The following is a 15,000-nucleotide window of genomic DNA, read 5'->3' as shown; positions in this document are numbered from 1 at the left end:
AGTAAAGTGTGGTGGCCGGGAATTGACAAGGACACAGAGACAATATGTAAGACTTGCCATGGCTGTCAGCTAGTCTCACAACCCATGACACGTACAGAGTTTTCTTCAGCCCGCTGGCAACATCTAGCCGCTGACCTGCTGGGCCCACTGCCTTCTAGCTATTACATTTTTGTTGTAGTTGACTACTACCTGTAGCAGATTCTTTGAGATGAAATTTTCCAAGTCAATAACCGTTGAGAAGATTGTGTCACTAATGTCCAAGGTTTTTGTCACTCGTGGCCTTCCTTGTTCCTTAAGAACAGACAATGGACCGCAGTTTATCAGTGATCACGTAAAAGTGTATCTTGACAAAAACGGTATTGAACATAGACAAACCACACCCTTATGAACACAGGCCAATGATGAAATTGAAAGGCAGAACCGCACTATTCTGAAACGCGTATGTATTGCTCAAGCAGAGGGCGGTGATTGGAGATCGCAGATGGATGATTTCTTGGTGATTTATCGCAGTACATCGCATTCAACAACAGGAGTTAGTCCTGTAGAATGGTTATTTGGCCGGAAGATTAGAACCAAGATACCACAGCTTCAGGAGTTTATCTGTGAAGATGAAGTCAAAGACTGCGACATTGAGAGAAAGCAGAAAGGGAAGATGTATGCGAATTGCAAAAGAAATTCATGCGAAAATGACATTAAAAAGGTGACAAAATGTTACTAGAGCAGGAGAGAGACAATAAGTTGTCAACACCATTCAAACAAGTACCTTTTACAGTTGTCCATAAAAATGGAAACAGTGTTCTAGTTGAGGCTGATTGTGTACAGTACCGACAAAATGTAACCCATGTCTAAAGGTATCTGGAGCGTGAGGATCTTAAACACAAGACTGAATCATCAGATGCCATTGGAGACAGAGATCTGGCAGCTAACCCGCAAAGTCAAGCGTTAAAAGTACCAGCAGACACGAGCAACAGACCATACGAGAAGGTTAACCCACCAGAGTGTAAACAGGCAGATCCTACTTTGGCGCAGACTGATTCTACTCCTTCCTTACGTCCTTTTAGAGTTAGGAAGTGCCATCTAGATATGACGATTATGTTCTGGGATGCTTTAGGCTTAACCCAGAATAGAGCATTTATGGAACTCTTATTTAACTGATTTTTGTTTCCGAGTTAGTCCTGATTATCTGTTCGGCTACAAAAGACGTTCGAAGACATTGTGATGCATTTAGGTGTTAAGATTTCGTTTTGTTACATTTTGTTTGAATCAACGTGTATTTCAAAGACATGAGTGGTTGTGTCGTATAAAATGAAGCAAAGGGGTTTTGGTGCTTTCGATTCGTTGCGGTTAGATCCGAAACAGTCAACACGTCCGATATGGGACTTAAAACCCGTGACCATCAGATAAAAAGTCTGATAATCTACCGAGTGAGCTAACCTGGCTCATATCTGCTCACCGGAAGAGACACAGGGTCCTACCGTGTATTTATGGGTTAGTTGGGGTAGAATAAATAAACTATCCGTGGTTCTAGCGTTTGGTCTGAACCCAAACTGTTCTGGATTTTAAATATTGTGTTGCTCAGTAAACTTATTTAATCGGTTTCTGTAATTGGCTGAGCATTTCTTGTCATCTTTCTTTTTGTATATTGGTCTTATGAAACCTATGTTCCAATCAGTTGGGAGTGGAGGGGGACAGGGGCGCCGGAGAATAGGGGTGGGAGGGCTACGGGAAGCGGGAGAGGAAAGGGCAGGATGCGGGAGTTCTAAGAGCTAGGGCGGGAAGCGGGGGAGAATGCAAAACGCTACTTGTTGTCATTTGTTAATGCATTACAATGCTTTAAAAAAAAACAAGAACCCAATGATATCTGACTTGCATCAGCGTCTTCTGAGCAATCAAGCAAACAAAAATCGCCCTTGGGCTGAAAAACAGATCACACCTAACGTCAAACTGAAACTTGTAAAAATATGAATACATACAAGTGCATCAAATAAGAAAGGTAATTCTCTGATGTTGAATGTAGCTAAAACGTTTTCTGATTAACAAACAAATGAGTATTTGAATATTTTGGTTCTTTGTGAATGGAGTGCTTTTTTCACCAGGCCGTCATTTAAGACGACAATGAGCCCGGCGCGGCAAACAGTACCATTGAAGCTTGTCAAAGGATATATGGGCACCACTATGGCAACGAAAAGATTGCCGGGCTTGGCTCTGAAGACGTTCACTACGAAAAGCCCGTCAACGACGATGCTATGGTTCATCGTTTTGCGGAAACATACCCCCGAATAATGCTTCTTGTGGATCCCATCTTTGATGAAACACAAAATTGAAGAATGTTCAACTGCAGTATACTTTTATCATAGTTTTATAAATGAAAATTTGATCCGAAGTACATAACTTTCTACCTTTTTTGCGCAGTGTTGTTATATTTCAGTGCAAAAATACTGGAATTAAAACTTTGAAAAATGAGACATTAAAAAAAGCTGACTTTGCCTCGGAATGCCGGAAATCGCGTTTCCGAGGACTAAAAATTCCAAAATTTCCCCGTGGTCGCCAACAGGGGCGCCACCTTCGGCGGCACCTTTAATCGGACCCCATTTTTGTAAAAACAGGGATCTACCCCAGGAAACACGTATTTATCAGAACACGAGACAATTCAGAACTGCAAGTTGGAACAATTTAGACCGTCCAATTTGTAGGGGACTGGAGCCAACCTTGTTCCCAGGCTCTCTTTGTCGACAAGGCAATGGAGACCGTGGGAACGAAATTGGACGGGAGCAGGACTGAAAAGGGCGGGAGCCGGGAGATAAAGGTACGGAAAGTGGGAGAGCAAAGTACGGGAAGCGGGAGGTTTTGACCCCCCCTGTCACCCCCTCCCCACTTGGGAAGGTGCCGGTTGATTATTCTTTCTAGAGAAGGCATGAGATGATACCGTCCGTGTTTGATCATTTTATTTAGAAGAGTGTTTGTACCAGGTGTTTTTTTATTTTTGAGTTCAGAAATTTGATCATGAATTTCTTTCACGGTGATCGGCCATTTAAAATTTCATCCAACGGAGTCGTTTCGTCAAGATTGTTTGAGGGATTGACAACTGTGTGTGATTCTTGGGTTTTCTTCTGCGTCATATAAAGGGTATCCAATCTTCTGGTGGAATATAAGAACTTTCGTCAATCGTCTCACGTTTTCGAATTTTGTTTATTAGTTTCTAGAAATCTTCGCTTTGGTTGGAATTCAAGGTATTAATTTCATTTAAAAGTTGATTTTTATATCTTTTATACGTCTTTTTTTACTAGTTTTTGTATTTCTTCTTGAGAACAAAATATTCTTGAAAGGACAAGAACCGCGCGGGGATCCAACACACGGTTAAAGGCCGTGTTGAAATTGCCGCACATGAGAGTAGAAAAAGAGGATCAACAGAGTCAACACAGCGAACCAAAAACTCGTCGCGTGATCAGGGTTACGATTAGGAGCATAGACAGAAGCAACAAGAAAAACAGAAACACGAAAACCAAACTCAACCAAACGAAACGACCATCGAACTCACAAACAACAGACCGACAATTCAAAACCGAACGATACAAAACAACCACACCACGAAAATGGTTACTACCAAAAGATCCAGCACACAGAAAACTAAAACGTGAAAATCAAGATCATCAGCAGAGACGGCGTAGGTCTCCTCTAGACAAACTACCGAAAGAGAGAGATGGGACAACCACTGGAGAAAACCAAGACGCTTTTCCCCATCTCTCAAATCATTAATATTAACAGAAATAACAGAAAGTGCCACAATTAAACCAAATAGGAGAGAAAAACCCATGACGAAAAGAGAAGACAGAAGACCAAAAACTAACGAAGTGGCAGGACCACAACAAAGGACTCCAGCCCCACCCACCCCCCTCCCAGAAGCTCTCCCTCTCAGTGAAGGCGGTTTTAGGACGTTTTATTATCCCTCGCCTGGAAACTAAAATTGTGCAACAAGAGAGCAATGGAACGGTTAAGGACACGGTTGAAACATCGGAGGCTATGGTCACGGAGCGTGCGGTTCGGGGATGTAAAAGGCATATTTCGGACTCTGATTCGGACGGAAAAACTCAGCATCGACGGGCAAGAATCCACCCTGTTCCAAATTTGGTGCTGGTAAGCAAAGAGATAAAAATGCTTCTACATCAGCTGCTAAAAAGGCCGCTACCGATAGTTTTCCATAATGTTTATTTTCCAGCGAGGTCTCGTTCATGGAAAATTCGCATTTATTCTTTTTCTCCCTGATTCTATTGATGACCATTCTGGCTAGTATTAATTGCAATGGCCTTCGCTGTTCGGACAAACGAAACCTGGCTTTTTCTTTATTTAAGAGGAACAGATCTGACATTATTTTTCTGCAGGAAACACAGTGGACGGTTGACTTGGATATGCAAATAAAACGTGAGTGGAAGAGTGATGCTTTTTTTGCCCGTGGGACGAACTCTTCCCGAGGTGTAGCCATTCTGATTGCTTCGCGCCTGGATTACCATGAGAAGCAAATTCGGAGAGATAACGAAGGTTGTGTTTTGAAAATGCGGAAGTAACTTCTTTATTATTCAAGAAGGGTGACCGTACTCAGCTGAAAAACTGGAGACCCATCACTCTTCTACGACCAATTATAAGATTCTATCTAAAACGCTTGCAAATAGGCTACATGAGGTGTTGCCACGCATCATTCACTCAGACCAAACTACCCCCATTAGGGGGAGAACAATCAATGACAATGCTCGATTATTACACGATGTAATTGTGTATGCCAACATGAACTCTGTGCCACTTACTGTTGTAAGTGTTGACCAGATGAAGGCCTTCGACAGAGTATCGCATGATTTCCTGTTCGAGTGCCTTAAGCGCTTTGGCTTTGGCCCTTCAGTCCTTTATCCAGTGGATCCAAGTTCTATATAATTCTGTGTCAAGTTCCGTCAAGGTTAACGGCTGGCGAACTGTCTTTGTCCATTTGGAAAGAGGATTAAAGCAAGGCTGTCCATTATCTATACCTCTATATGTTCTAACTGCTCAAATCCAGGAATCCATGATGTTAAACCTCCTGGGTCCGAAAACGAAGTTAAGCTATCCCAGTTCGCTGATGACACGACCCTCTTACTCACGGATGAGCAGTCAACAGCTGAAACCTTTCGCGTTTTCGACCGGTATGAACTCCGGGGCTAAAATCAATAAAAGTAAATGTAAGGGCTTGTGTAGCGGTGATTTTTCTAATCGAACTGATCAGCTGTATGATTTTGCCTGGTATAATGACTACATCCCGGAAGAAAATTCTTGGTCAATTCTTTGGCAATGTGGACTGCTCTCTTTTAAACTGGAATGCCAAGATTTCCAAAATCAATAACATCATAGCAGCCTGGCGTCAAAGAGATCTTAGTTATAAAGGCAAGGCCTTGATTATCAACAGTTTCTTAACATCAACTTTGTGGTATAATGTTACCTCGCTGTCTGTTCCATCTTGGGTTATCACGCAAATAGAGCAATCAGTGTACAGTTTTTTTGGGAGCAACCGGCATCCTCTCGTCAATCGGGACATACTGGCTCTCTCTCTGAAGGAAGGGAGTTTTAACATTCCACGCCTTGAAACTAAGGTCCAAGCCTTTAGGTTGAACACTTTAAGAAGGTTATTGTCGGGTGGGGACGCCCAATGGAAGAGCTTTACGGCCTACTGTTTACGTATCCCAGATATGAAACTTGGCAAGCTATCCCTAGTACTTCAGTACCCTCTCCAACGCATTGACAGTAACATTCCAGCTCTTCACAAGAAAATTTTGTCCACTTGGATTAAACATGAGCCATGTCGTCTTCGCGCAAACGTACCAACCATTGCCACGGACATCCTAAATGAACCACACATCTCTTCATGATGAGCTACTATTTTTCAAGGACTGGATTGCAGCAGGGGTTATTAATTAAAGATAAGCATTATTTGTTACGAGGTAGTTCCTGGTTTTTTACCTGTCAGAGCTATTCAAGAGATCTTGGCTGGCCAGATAGGGAATGATGGTCGCACTTTAGACAGAACTTCCCGAGAGTTTAATAAGATCCTATCCGAGATCCAACAGCATTGTTTTGCGATCCGCACTGCAGGCGCAGGTCAAGCTCTGACTGATATCTTATCTTGCAAGACGCGTCATTTTTATGGCCAATTACATGATCGGAAAAAGCCATTTGTTCCGGCAATAGATCGATGGAAAGCCTCTCTTCAACCTGAGCCAGTCTTCTCCTCCAAGCAGTGGAAGACCCTATACTCACCGTTAGGAAGCAATAAACAGGGGGACACCAATTGGAAGATTACTCATCGGGTGCTTCCTACAGCCCTCTCTCTAAATAGGATGGGAATATTAGACACGCCCAATTGTCATCGCTTGTCATTGCTTGAATGTAGAGCTGTGAATACCTTTTGGGGATATGTAGATCAGTTTATCCTGGCTTTCTCCAGCTATTAAGATGTAAGGAAAGGTGCCTTCAAGGGGTGATCCTGTCAGTGAAAGAGCTGTGTCTTTGATCAACTGGGATCTTACTGTTGCGAGGTGTGGCATATACAAGTCAGCAACTCATCATAGGCTGGACAGTGATTGTGTGCCACCGGAAGCTATCTCCTCTGCAAGTAAAACATTCAAAAATGGTCTACGGAAAAACAGTAAATGATATAAGTAGTTGGACAAAATTCAAAACACAGTTAAAACGGTAGGATCCTGTGTCTCTTCTGGGAAGTAGACATGAGCCCGGTTAGCTCAGTCGGTAGAGCATCAGACTTTTAATCTGAGGGTCATGGGTTCAAGTCCCATATTGGGCGATTCTATTAAATCGTACATTTTTGTTTAGTTTTAGTGCTGGTAACGCCTAGGAAGTTCCATTTCTAACTAACAGCTATTGTTACCCTTTTCTTTAATGTTTTATTCGTTGAGGTAAAAATGGTTTATTGAAAGAAAGTAAATAATATATTTAGTTTGACAAAATTCGAAGTAGATATGAGCCCGGTTAGCTCAGTCGGTAGAGCATCAGACTTTTAATCTGAGGGTCATGGGTTCAAGTCCCATATCGGGCGAATCTTTTAAAATGATTAAACCGTAAATTTTCCACTTCTAACTAACAGCTATTCTTACTCTTTTCTCTCATGTTTTTGTTCGTTGAGGTAAAAATAGTTTATTGAAAGAAAGTAAATAAAACAATTACAAGTTCAAGGATTGGTTACGTTTTTGCAAACGTATTTAGTTGGACAAAATTCAAAACACAGCTAAAACGGTAGGACCCTGTGTCTCCTACGGGAAGCAAATGTGAGCCCGGTTAGCTCAGTCGGTACAGCATCAAGCTTTTAATTTGAGGGTCATGGGTTCAAGTCCCATATCGGGCGAATTAATAAAATCATCGGCAATCTTTGTTTAGTTTTAATGCTGGTTACGCAGAAGAAATTGCCATTTCTAACTAACAGCTATTTTTACTGTATTCTTTCATGTTTTTCTTCGTTATGGTAAAAATGGTAAAATGAAGAAAAGGAAAAAAATACTAAGCTGGACAAAATTCAAAACACGGCTAAACCGGTAGGAACCTGTGTCTCTTCTGAGAAGTAGATATAAGCCCGGTTAGCTCAGTCGGCAGAGCATCAGACTTTTAATCTGAGGGTCATGGGTTCAAGTCCCATATCGGGCGAATAAATAAAATCATCGGCAATCTTTGTTTAGTTTTAATGCTGGTTACCCAGAAGAAATTTCCATTTCTAATTTTAACTCTTTTCTTTCATGTTTTTCTTCGTTGTGGTAAAAATGGTCTACTGAAGAAAAGGAAATAATATATTAGGGTGGACAAAATTCAGAAGACAGCTAAAACGGTACGATCCTGTGTCTCTCCCAGGAAGTGAATATGAGCCCGGTTAGCTCAGTCGGTAGAGCATCAGACTTTTAACCTGAGGGTCATGGGTTTTTTAATGCTAGTTTCTAAGGACATTTTCGTTTAGTCTTTGTCAGTTTTTTTTAGCGAAGTGGTCGTCGAAAGGTCGTCAACTGAAAGAGTCCGGAAAGGTCTGAGCGTCACTTTTAAGTTGCCGTGCAAGATTAATGTTGGTTTACTGAAGACTTCGATTGAAGAACATACTTCTTCTTCTATTACTGTTTTCCAAGATCTGGGGAATAACGAGTATCTTGTAGAGCTGGATTCCAAGGAAGGAGCTGATGTACTTATTGACGAAGGGATTGATTTTGAAGATGTTCATGTTGGTGTTCATCCCCCGCATGGTTGTTTTACTAATGTCAGCATTTTGGGGCTTCGTTCGTATGTTTTGGATGAGGTCGTCGTGGAGTCATTATCACAATACGGTGAGATTAAGAGTGATGTTATTAGATTAAAGTATAAGGCCCATCACGATCTTTCGGGAATTGAAAATGGTAATCGGTTGGTTAAGATGGTTATAACAGCGAAATCTATTCCGTACTCTCTTAAAACCAGTGGAGAGTGGTGCCGCATAATCCATAACAATCAGCAACCTGTTTGTAATAAATGTATGCATACAAGGAAACGCTGCCCTCAGATTGAATGTCGAATTTGTAACCAAAAAAGCCATATGTCATAAGTTTGTAGTCAAAAGGATAAGGAACTATCTCACGAAGTTTCCACAGAAGATGCGTCTGCCTCAGTTAATGAGAAGGTGTCGGTTACTGAGGCTGATCCGAAAACTAATGATTTGAAGCTGTCTGTCACTGAGGCTGATCCCAAAATAAGTAAGAACGACTAGAGATGATAATAGTGAAATGAAAATGGATATACAAGAGGAACATGGTCGAAAACAGTCATGTCCAACGGAATCGGACTCTGACACCAAGCCGTCGCTCAAAATATCATCCTGTTCCAAACATTGAAATTGCGAAAAATAGGGACAAAAGAAATGCTAAAAAACAATCGGCTTCTTAACAGCGTACCCAATGCAGGTTTTCCATTTTGGTCCTGATGGCAACTTAAGTTAGTTTAAATGCAAGGGTTCCTCTGATAGATGGCAGACTGCTTTCAATATTTTTCGAAGAGCCCGTTTCGACATAATTTGTTTACAAGAGACCCCTTGGACTGCTGAGCTTGAAATGGAAATTAAGCGTGATTGGGACGGTGAGGTCTTTGTTAGCCATGGAACCAATTTATCTCGAGGTGTTGTGGTTTTGATTAGTTCTAGCATGGAGTACAATGTGAGGCAAACTCAGAGTGATAATGATGGTCGTATTTTGAATGTTTTGCTGGATATAGATGATCAAACGATTAATATTGTACTCGCTCATAAGCCTTCGACCGATCTCCAGAGGCGAATTTTCTTTACGGATTTGGAGGGTTTCTTATCGAGTGTTTATGCTAATATCGTTGGCGGAGATTTTTACTGTGTTGTGGATATACGTTTGAACAAGCAAGGGGGAGATTTAGATGCTCGTCAATTTGCCGCGGGTGTTTTAAAAACGATATCTGCTAGGCAAGCTTTAAGGGACATGTGGAGGGAGAGACATAGATGTGGGGGAGATTATACATGGACAGGGAAGGTTGGTTCTGGCGACTCATTTGTTCGGAAACGCATCGATTTTTTCCTGGTTAGTAAGGTCCTTGATCAGTTTGTTACTTCTGTGGAAATTAGGCCCTACGGGCATTCAGATCATGATTCTATAGTGCTAGTTTTGGATTTCGATAGGGTACAGCGTGGTCCTAGATATTGGCACTTTAATGATGAGCTCTTGAAGGACACTTTTGGGCCAATTGGACTTAATGACTTAATAACTTTTTGGATCCTTTAAGATGGTGGGATCGTGCTAAGCAAGAGTTTAGGGTGATTGCAATCAAAAGAGCTAAAATTCGCCGCAAAGAGCAGTGCCACGAGCGTTTTCAACTAGAGAATCAATTAAGTTATCTTCACGGACGGGCTCGAAATGGTACGACAGATGATATAGAAAAGTATCTCTTAGCGAAGGAAAAACTCAAAGAACTTGACTGTAAGGAACTAGAAGCTACTAAAATTCGTGTAAAGGCGCAGTATCTTGAAGAGGGTGAAAAAAGGACACGCTACTTTTTCTCCTTAGAGAAAACTCGAAGGGCGGACCAAACTATTAAAATGCTCACAAAGGACAACCTGGATACTTTGACCGACTCTAGGGGCCTATTATCGGAGATCCACACTTTCTACAAAGATCTTCACTCTGCTGATACATGCGACGAAAATGCACAGAACGAGTTTCTATGTGATGCAATACCTAGGTTGACCGAAGAGGAAAGTACGTTATGTGAAGGCGATTTGACGGAGCATCGAAAGGCCGTAATTTTCCTTGAAAATGATAAATCGCCTGGAATTGATGGCCTGACTACCAATTTTTATAAACATTTTTGGCCTTTGTTTGGCACTAGTCTCACCCATGTCTATAACCATGCTTTCCGGGCGGGACCTCTCACGGTCTCGCAGCGGCGGGGAATAATCACCCTGTTATTTAAAAAAGGGGACAGAACTTTTCTTAAGAACTGGAGACCGATCACCCTACTAACGACTGATTATAAGATTTTAAGCAAAGCCTTGGCCAATAGGCTGCAAAAAGTGTTGCCATTCATCGTACATTCCGATCAGACAGCTTCGGTTAAAGGGCGGACTTTTAATCTAAGGTTCATGGGTTCAAGTCCCATTTCGGGCGAAACAATTAAATCACCAATCCCTTTATAGTTTTAGTGCTCAATCCGCAGAAGAAGTTTCCATTTCCAACCAACAGCTATTCTTACTTTTTTCTTTCAGTGGTTTGGTCACTCGGCCAGGTTTGAAATTGACGTCGTTTGGTAGGTTTTCTATAGTTTCGCCATAATCACTGGAGGCTTATTTCTTTTTTCAGTATTGAAGTCGGTGTAATTACCTCTTTAACTATGTGCTCTCCGATAATCTTTTTTATCATTTCTCTTTCGCCGATAATGTTTGATATCTTCTTCTGTAAGATGGCCGAGGGAGTGTATAAAATCATGCAGGTAGACTCCTTTCCTTAACAACAGAGATACTTTGCTTTCCTCTATGTAGGTGTTGAAAACGTGGAGTTTATCTCTCCCTCCTTTGCCAGATACAGATACAGATTGTTTAATAAATTTCAGAGTCAATAAAATCTGGCAAGTGCACAACCGAGAAGGTAATGTACTTCTTCATATTGTTAACTGTTTGGAATGCAGTTGATGGAGTTGTTCTTTACCTTTCCCCTCTTTCCTTAGGGGACCATGCTGATTTCAGAGTGGTTTGTAGTCTTCGAAAAACTGTCCCCCAACAAATCCATGTAGACATTATGGGCAATGATACATTTGATTTTTGTGGCTTGTTTGTCTGGAAATGAATAGATGAAGGGTTTTGATGAGACAGTTGTGACGTTTCTTCCCTTTCGAAAACAAGGGCAAGTTCACGTGCATGGGAAACTAGCGTAATTTAGTGAGGTAAAATCAGGGAATCATATCAATTTCTCTGCTCAATTTCCTCAGCTACTCCTCATCATCTTCACCTAAAAAGCTCTGTTGGCATTTAACAATGAACGTTGAATTCATATTATCCGCGTTGATTCCGAGTGAACAGTCATGAATTTTATGAATCATTTTCACTTTGTCTAAAGAAAATAAACATTTTGAAGTTGTTTTTAACGATTTGGCGAATTTCTTTCAGTTTCCAACCAAATATCAGAGGGTTTAACGAAGAGTTCAACATCAGCAGAATCGTTGTCAGGTGAATCGCTGTTTGAATCCTTATGTCAGGGTCTGAGTTTATCAAAACAGTTTCGGTAATAAAATAGGGGCAATTGCACAGCACGAAAACGATATATACATAGAAGGTTTTGATGGCTAAGTTTCTGTTTTGGGCCAAACTGGAAAGACGTGAGAGATGAATCGTGCTTTGTGCTTGGCTGTTAATGTTTGCTGCGTGATGACGGGCAACCAGAAAAACTTTCCCATAAACTATAGTGAGTAGAAGCAGACCGCAGTAACCGAAACAGACCATAGCAATTTCTCCAAACTCCAATTTATAAAAGACGCAAAGGAACATCATGGCAATGGACAATATCCAAGAACAAGCCATGGCCAACTTAACACGCCCTGGAGTAATCAGCTCTTTATATCTCAAATGCAAAAGTATGGCAAGCAAGCGGTCCACTCCAATAAAGATGACCGTATTTAATGACACAGATATTGAAAAAGTTCCAAGTATAAAAAACACCAGAAGAATTTCACTGATGTTTTCACAGGAAAATTGTTGTTGAATTTTCAGTATAAGAGCGATGTAAAGTGGGTGAACAAATACCCCATTGCAGAGATCTGTTACTGCTAAGCATAACATTAGAATTCTCGCAGGTGACGGAATAGACGATGCTCTCTTTAGCGCGAAAATGATCACCACATTTCCTACTATCGCTGTGAAAGATAACAGCCCGTTGAAAACGCACAGGTAGATATACAATCCCTCTATGTCTTTAAGCCTTTTGTAGTACTGTGGAAGAAGTACTCGACAAAGCTTGAATGCTACTTCCATTTCAAACCTCCGACTTCGGGCTCTTTGATGAGAATCAAGGTCACAATTGACTGGTTATTCACCTGTCCATGGCGTTATCCAATATTTTTTGCAGCCTAATTATAGCCTGGTCTTTCAATATGGAAAATAGGCAAAACTAGCATAATTATCCCACCTGAATCTCTTTGAGAAATACATTTTAGGAAAAGTAGCCTTTAGGTATTAGCAAACAGATGCACAATGTTGATGTAAACTGCGTTTTAAGGTTTTGCAGGAGGGGATGTTAATAAATTTTAATTAAAAGGCGATGTTAGTAAAAAGAGTTATGACTGAGAAGGTTCACCAATTAGTCATTTTCAAAAAATTCGAAAGTCGTTTTACACCTGCAAATTATCAAATATTTTTTTCTTCAGTTCAGATAATTATTTGTCGCTGAAGTCTTGGTGAGTCTTGAGCCGCTAGTGCTTAAACCAAAAGTTCTTTCGCGGATAAAAGCTTATGAAGAAATGTAAAGTTAGACGCTGTATCAAACAGGCTTAAGCGTGAAAATGCGGACAAAGTTTGATTCATAAACCATAGCCATTATAAAATTTAAACAAAGATCTACAGTTTTGGTTGAGTTTTAAGTTTTTGTTTTTAATTTCTTCCCAGAAGAAAGAAGTCACCGAAACGACATGTAGCTTTTATTTCAATTAAAGTTCTTGTTTTTAATTACCATCTTACTTACTTAGTTGACATTTGTCGATGAAATGTCAAAGATGTTGCTACTCAGCAGAGGTACATAGAAAATTGCGACGTATAAAAACAAGTGTAAGCTCCGAAAAAGCGGGTTTAATTATTCGGAGTCAGAATTGTTTCAACATTTTTAAAAGTAAAGCATTTCCAATCTCAACAATTAATCGTACTGAGTACAAAAATATGCTTTTTTGCATTAATTAAAAAAAATACAATTTTGACTGAACCTTTTTAGTATGTTTATTGAACAAACATTTGCATGAGGTTTGATAGTAAGAACAAATGAGATCATTTAGTGACAAATAATTTTTGATGGTGCACAAAGACTATTTGAATCCACTAATATGCGCAAAAGCTAAATGCCTCGAGGCGCCACGGAATATTAAAAGGAAGCATAATATTCAAAGTGACCACTGAAGGACTTTGTAGAGGGAGGGGCAGGGGTTTGTAGGCTGATAGGACTTGAACGTGACAGGACCTTTAGCTCTCAGGCCTACTGAGCTAACGGGGCTCATGTTTGTATCCGGGAACTGCATCCACAGGGTACTACCGTTAGTGTCGTGTTTTGAATAGCCCATTTTCGAGTTGTTGCATGCCCCAGTTTCAAAGCGAGTCCTGGTGCACAACCATTCAAATGGAAATGAGTTGCGTATTCTTATGCAAATCAAATTCATTTGCCTTACAATAGTTGAGCACCAAGACTCACTTCGAAACCGAGACAAACAGCAACTCGGAAATGGCCCATTTTGCTCTGATGTATAAGCATTTGCGTTCTTCGTGATGCGTGATGTGATGTGATGTGATGCGGCTTCAACGGGATTCAAACCCATGACCTCTGCGATGCCAGTGCAATGCTCTGCCACATAACTCGGTGTCAATTTATTGGGCTTTTGTGTTCCCGTACAAGGACTGAAAGGGTAGATGAACATGAGTCCAGAAAACTTCATCGACAGGGTCTATATGCAATACCTAGGTTGACTAAAGAGGAAACTACGTTATGTGAAGGCGAATTGAGGGAGCATCGAAAGGCCGCCGTAATTTCGCCTGGAATTGATGGCCTGACTGCCAATTTTTATAAACATTTTTGGCCTTTGTTTGGCATTAGTCTCACCCATGTCTATAACCATGCCATCCGGGCGGGACGTCTCACGGTCTCACAGCGGCGGGGAATAATCACCCTGTTATTTAAAAAAGGGGACAGAACTTTGCTTAAGAACTGGAGACCGATCACCCTACTAACGACTGATTATAAGATTTTAAGCAAAGCCTTGGCCAATAGGCTGCAAAAAGTGTTGCCATTCATCGTGCATTCCGATCAGACAGCTTCGGTTAAAGGGCGGACTTTTAATCTGAGGTTCATGGGTTCAAGCCCCATTTCTCAATCCGCAGAAGAAGTTTCCATTTCCAACCAACAGCTATTCTTACTCTTTTCTTTCAGTGGTTTGGTCACTCGGCCAGGTTTGAAATTGACGTCGTTTGGTAAGTTTTCTATCGTTTCGCCATGATCACTGGAGGCTTATTTCTTCTTCCAGTATTGAAGTCGGTGTAATTACCTCTTTAACTACGTGCTCTCCGATAATCGTTTTTATCGTTTCTCTTTCGCCGATAACGTTTGATGCTGATATCTTTTTCTGTAAGATGGCTGAAGAAGGCTTCTTTCCGAGGGAGTGTATAAAATCATGCAGGTAGACTCCTTTCCTTAACAACAGAGATACTTTGCTTCCCTCTATGAAGATCTTGAAAACGTGGAGTTTATCTCTTCC

The 15,000-nt window shown here is 40.9% G+C and overlaps 1 protein-coding gene and 4 non-coding genes across 5 annotated transcripts; 4 read left to right on the top strand and 1 right to left on the bottom strand.

Moving 5' to 3' along the window:
* Window positions 1–6,747: 6,747 nt before the first annotated feature.
* Window positions 6,748–6,820, top strand: Trnak-uuu (transfer RNA lysine (anticodon UUU)). The gene has a single exon. It is a non-coding gene; the product is annotated as a tRNA-Lys (tRNA).
* A 179-nt stretch (window positions 6,821–6,999) lies between these two features.
* On the top strand, window positions 7,000–7,072 carry Trnak-uuu (transfer RNA lysine (anticodon UUU)). Its single transcript has one exon. It is a non-coding gene; the product is annotated as a tRNA-Lys (tRNA).
* A 233-nt stretch (window positions 7,073–7,305) lies between these two features.
* On the top strand, window positions 7,306–7,378 carry Trnak-uuu (transfer RNA lysine (anticodon UUU)). Its single transcript has one exon. It is a non-coding gene; the product is annotated as a tRNA-Lys (tRNA).
* A 223-nt stretch (window positions 7,379–7,601) lies between these two features.
* Trnak-uuu (transfer RNA lysine (anticodon UUU)) lies at window positions 7,602–7,674 on the top strand. The gene has a single exon. It is a non-coding gene; the product is annotated as a tRNA-Lys (tRNA).
* Window positions 7,675–11,584: 3,910 nt separating this feature from the next.
* LOC137976963 (trace amine-associated receptor 3-like) lies at window positions 11,585–12,523 on the bottom strand. The gene has a single exon (XM_068824278.1). It carries the CDS (start codon window positions 12,521–12,523, stop codon window positions 11,585–11,587), a length of 939 nt encoding a protein of 312 aa, XP_068680379.1.
* Window positions 12,524–15,000: the final 2,477 nt, after the last annotated feature.

Source organism: Montipora foliosa, chromosome 11, assembly GCF_036669935.1.
Source record: "Montipora foliosa isolate CH-2021 chromosome 11, ASM3666993v2, whole genome shotgun sequence".
In the NCBI taxonomy this organism is placed as follows: domain Eukaryota; kingdom Metazoa; phylum Cnidaria; class Anthozoa; order Scleractinia; family Acroporidae; genus Montipora; species Montipora foliosa.
Note: the sequence above shows the minus strand (reverse complement) of the source record. Positions and strands in the feature narration are given on the sequence as shown.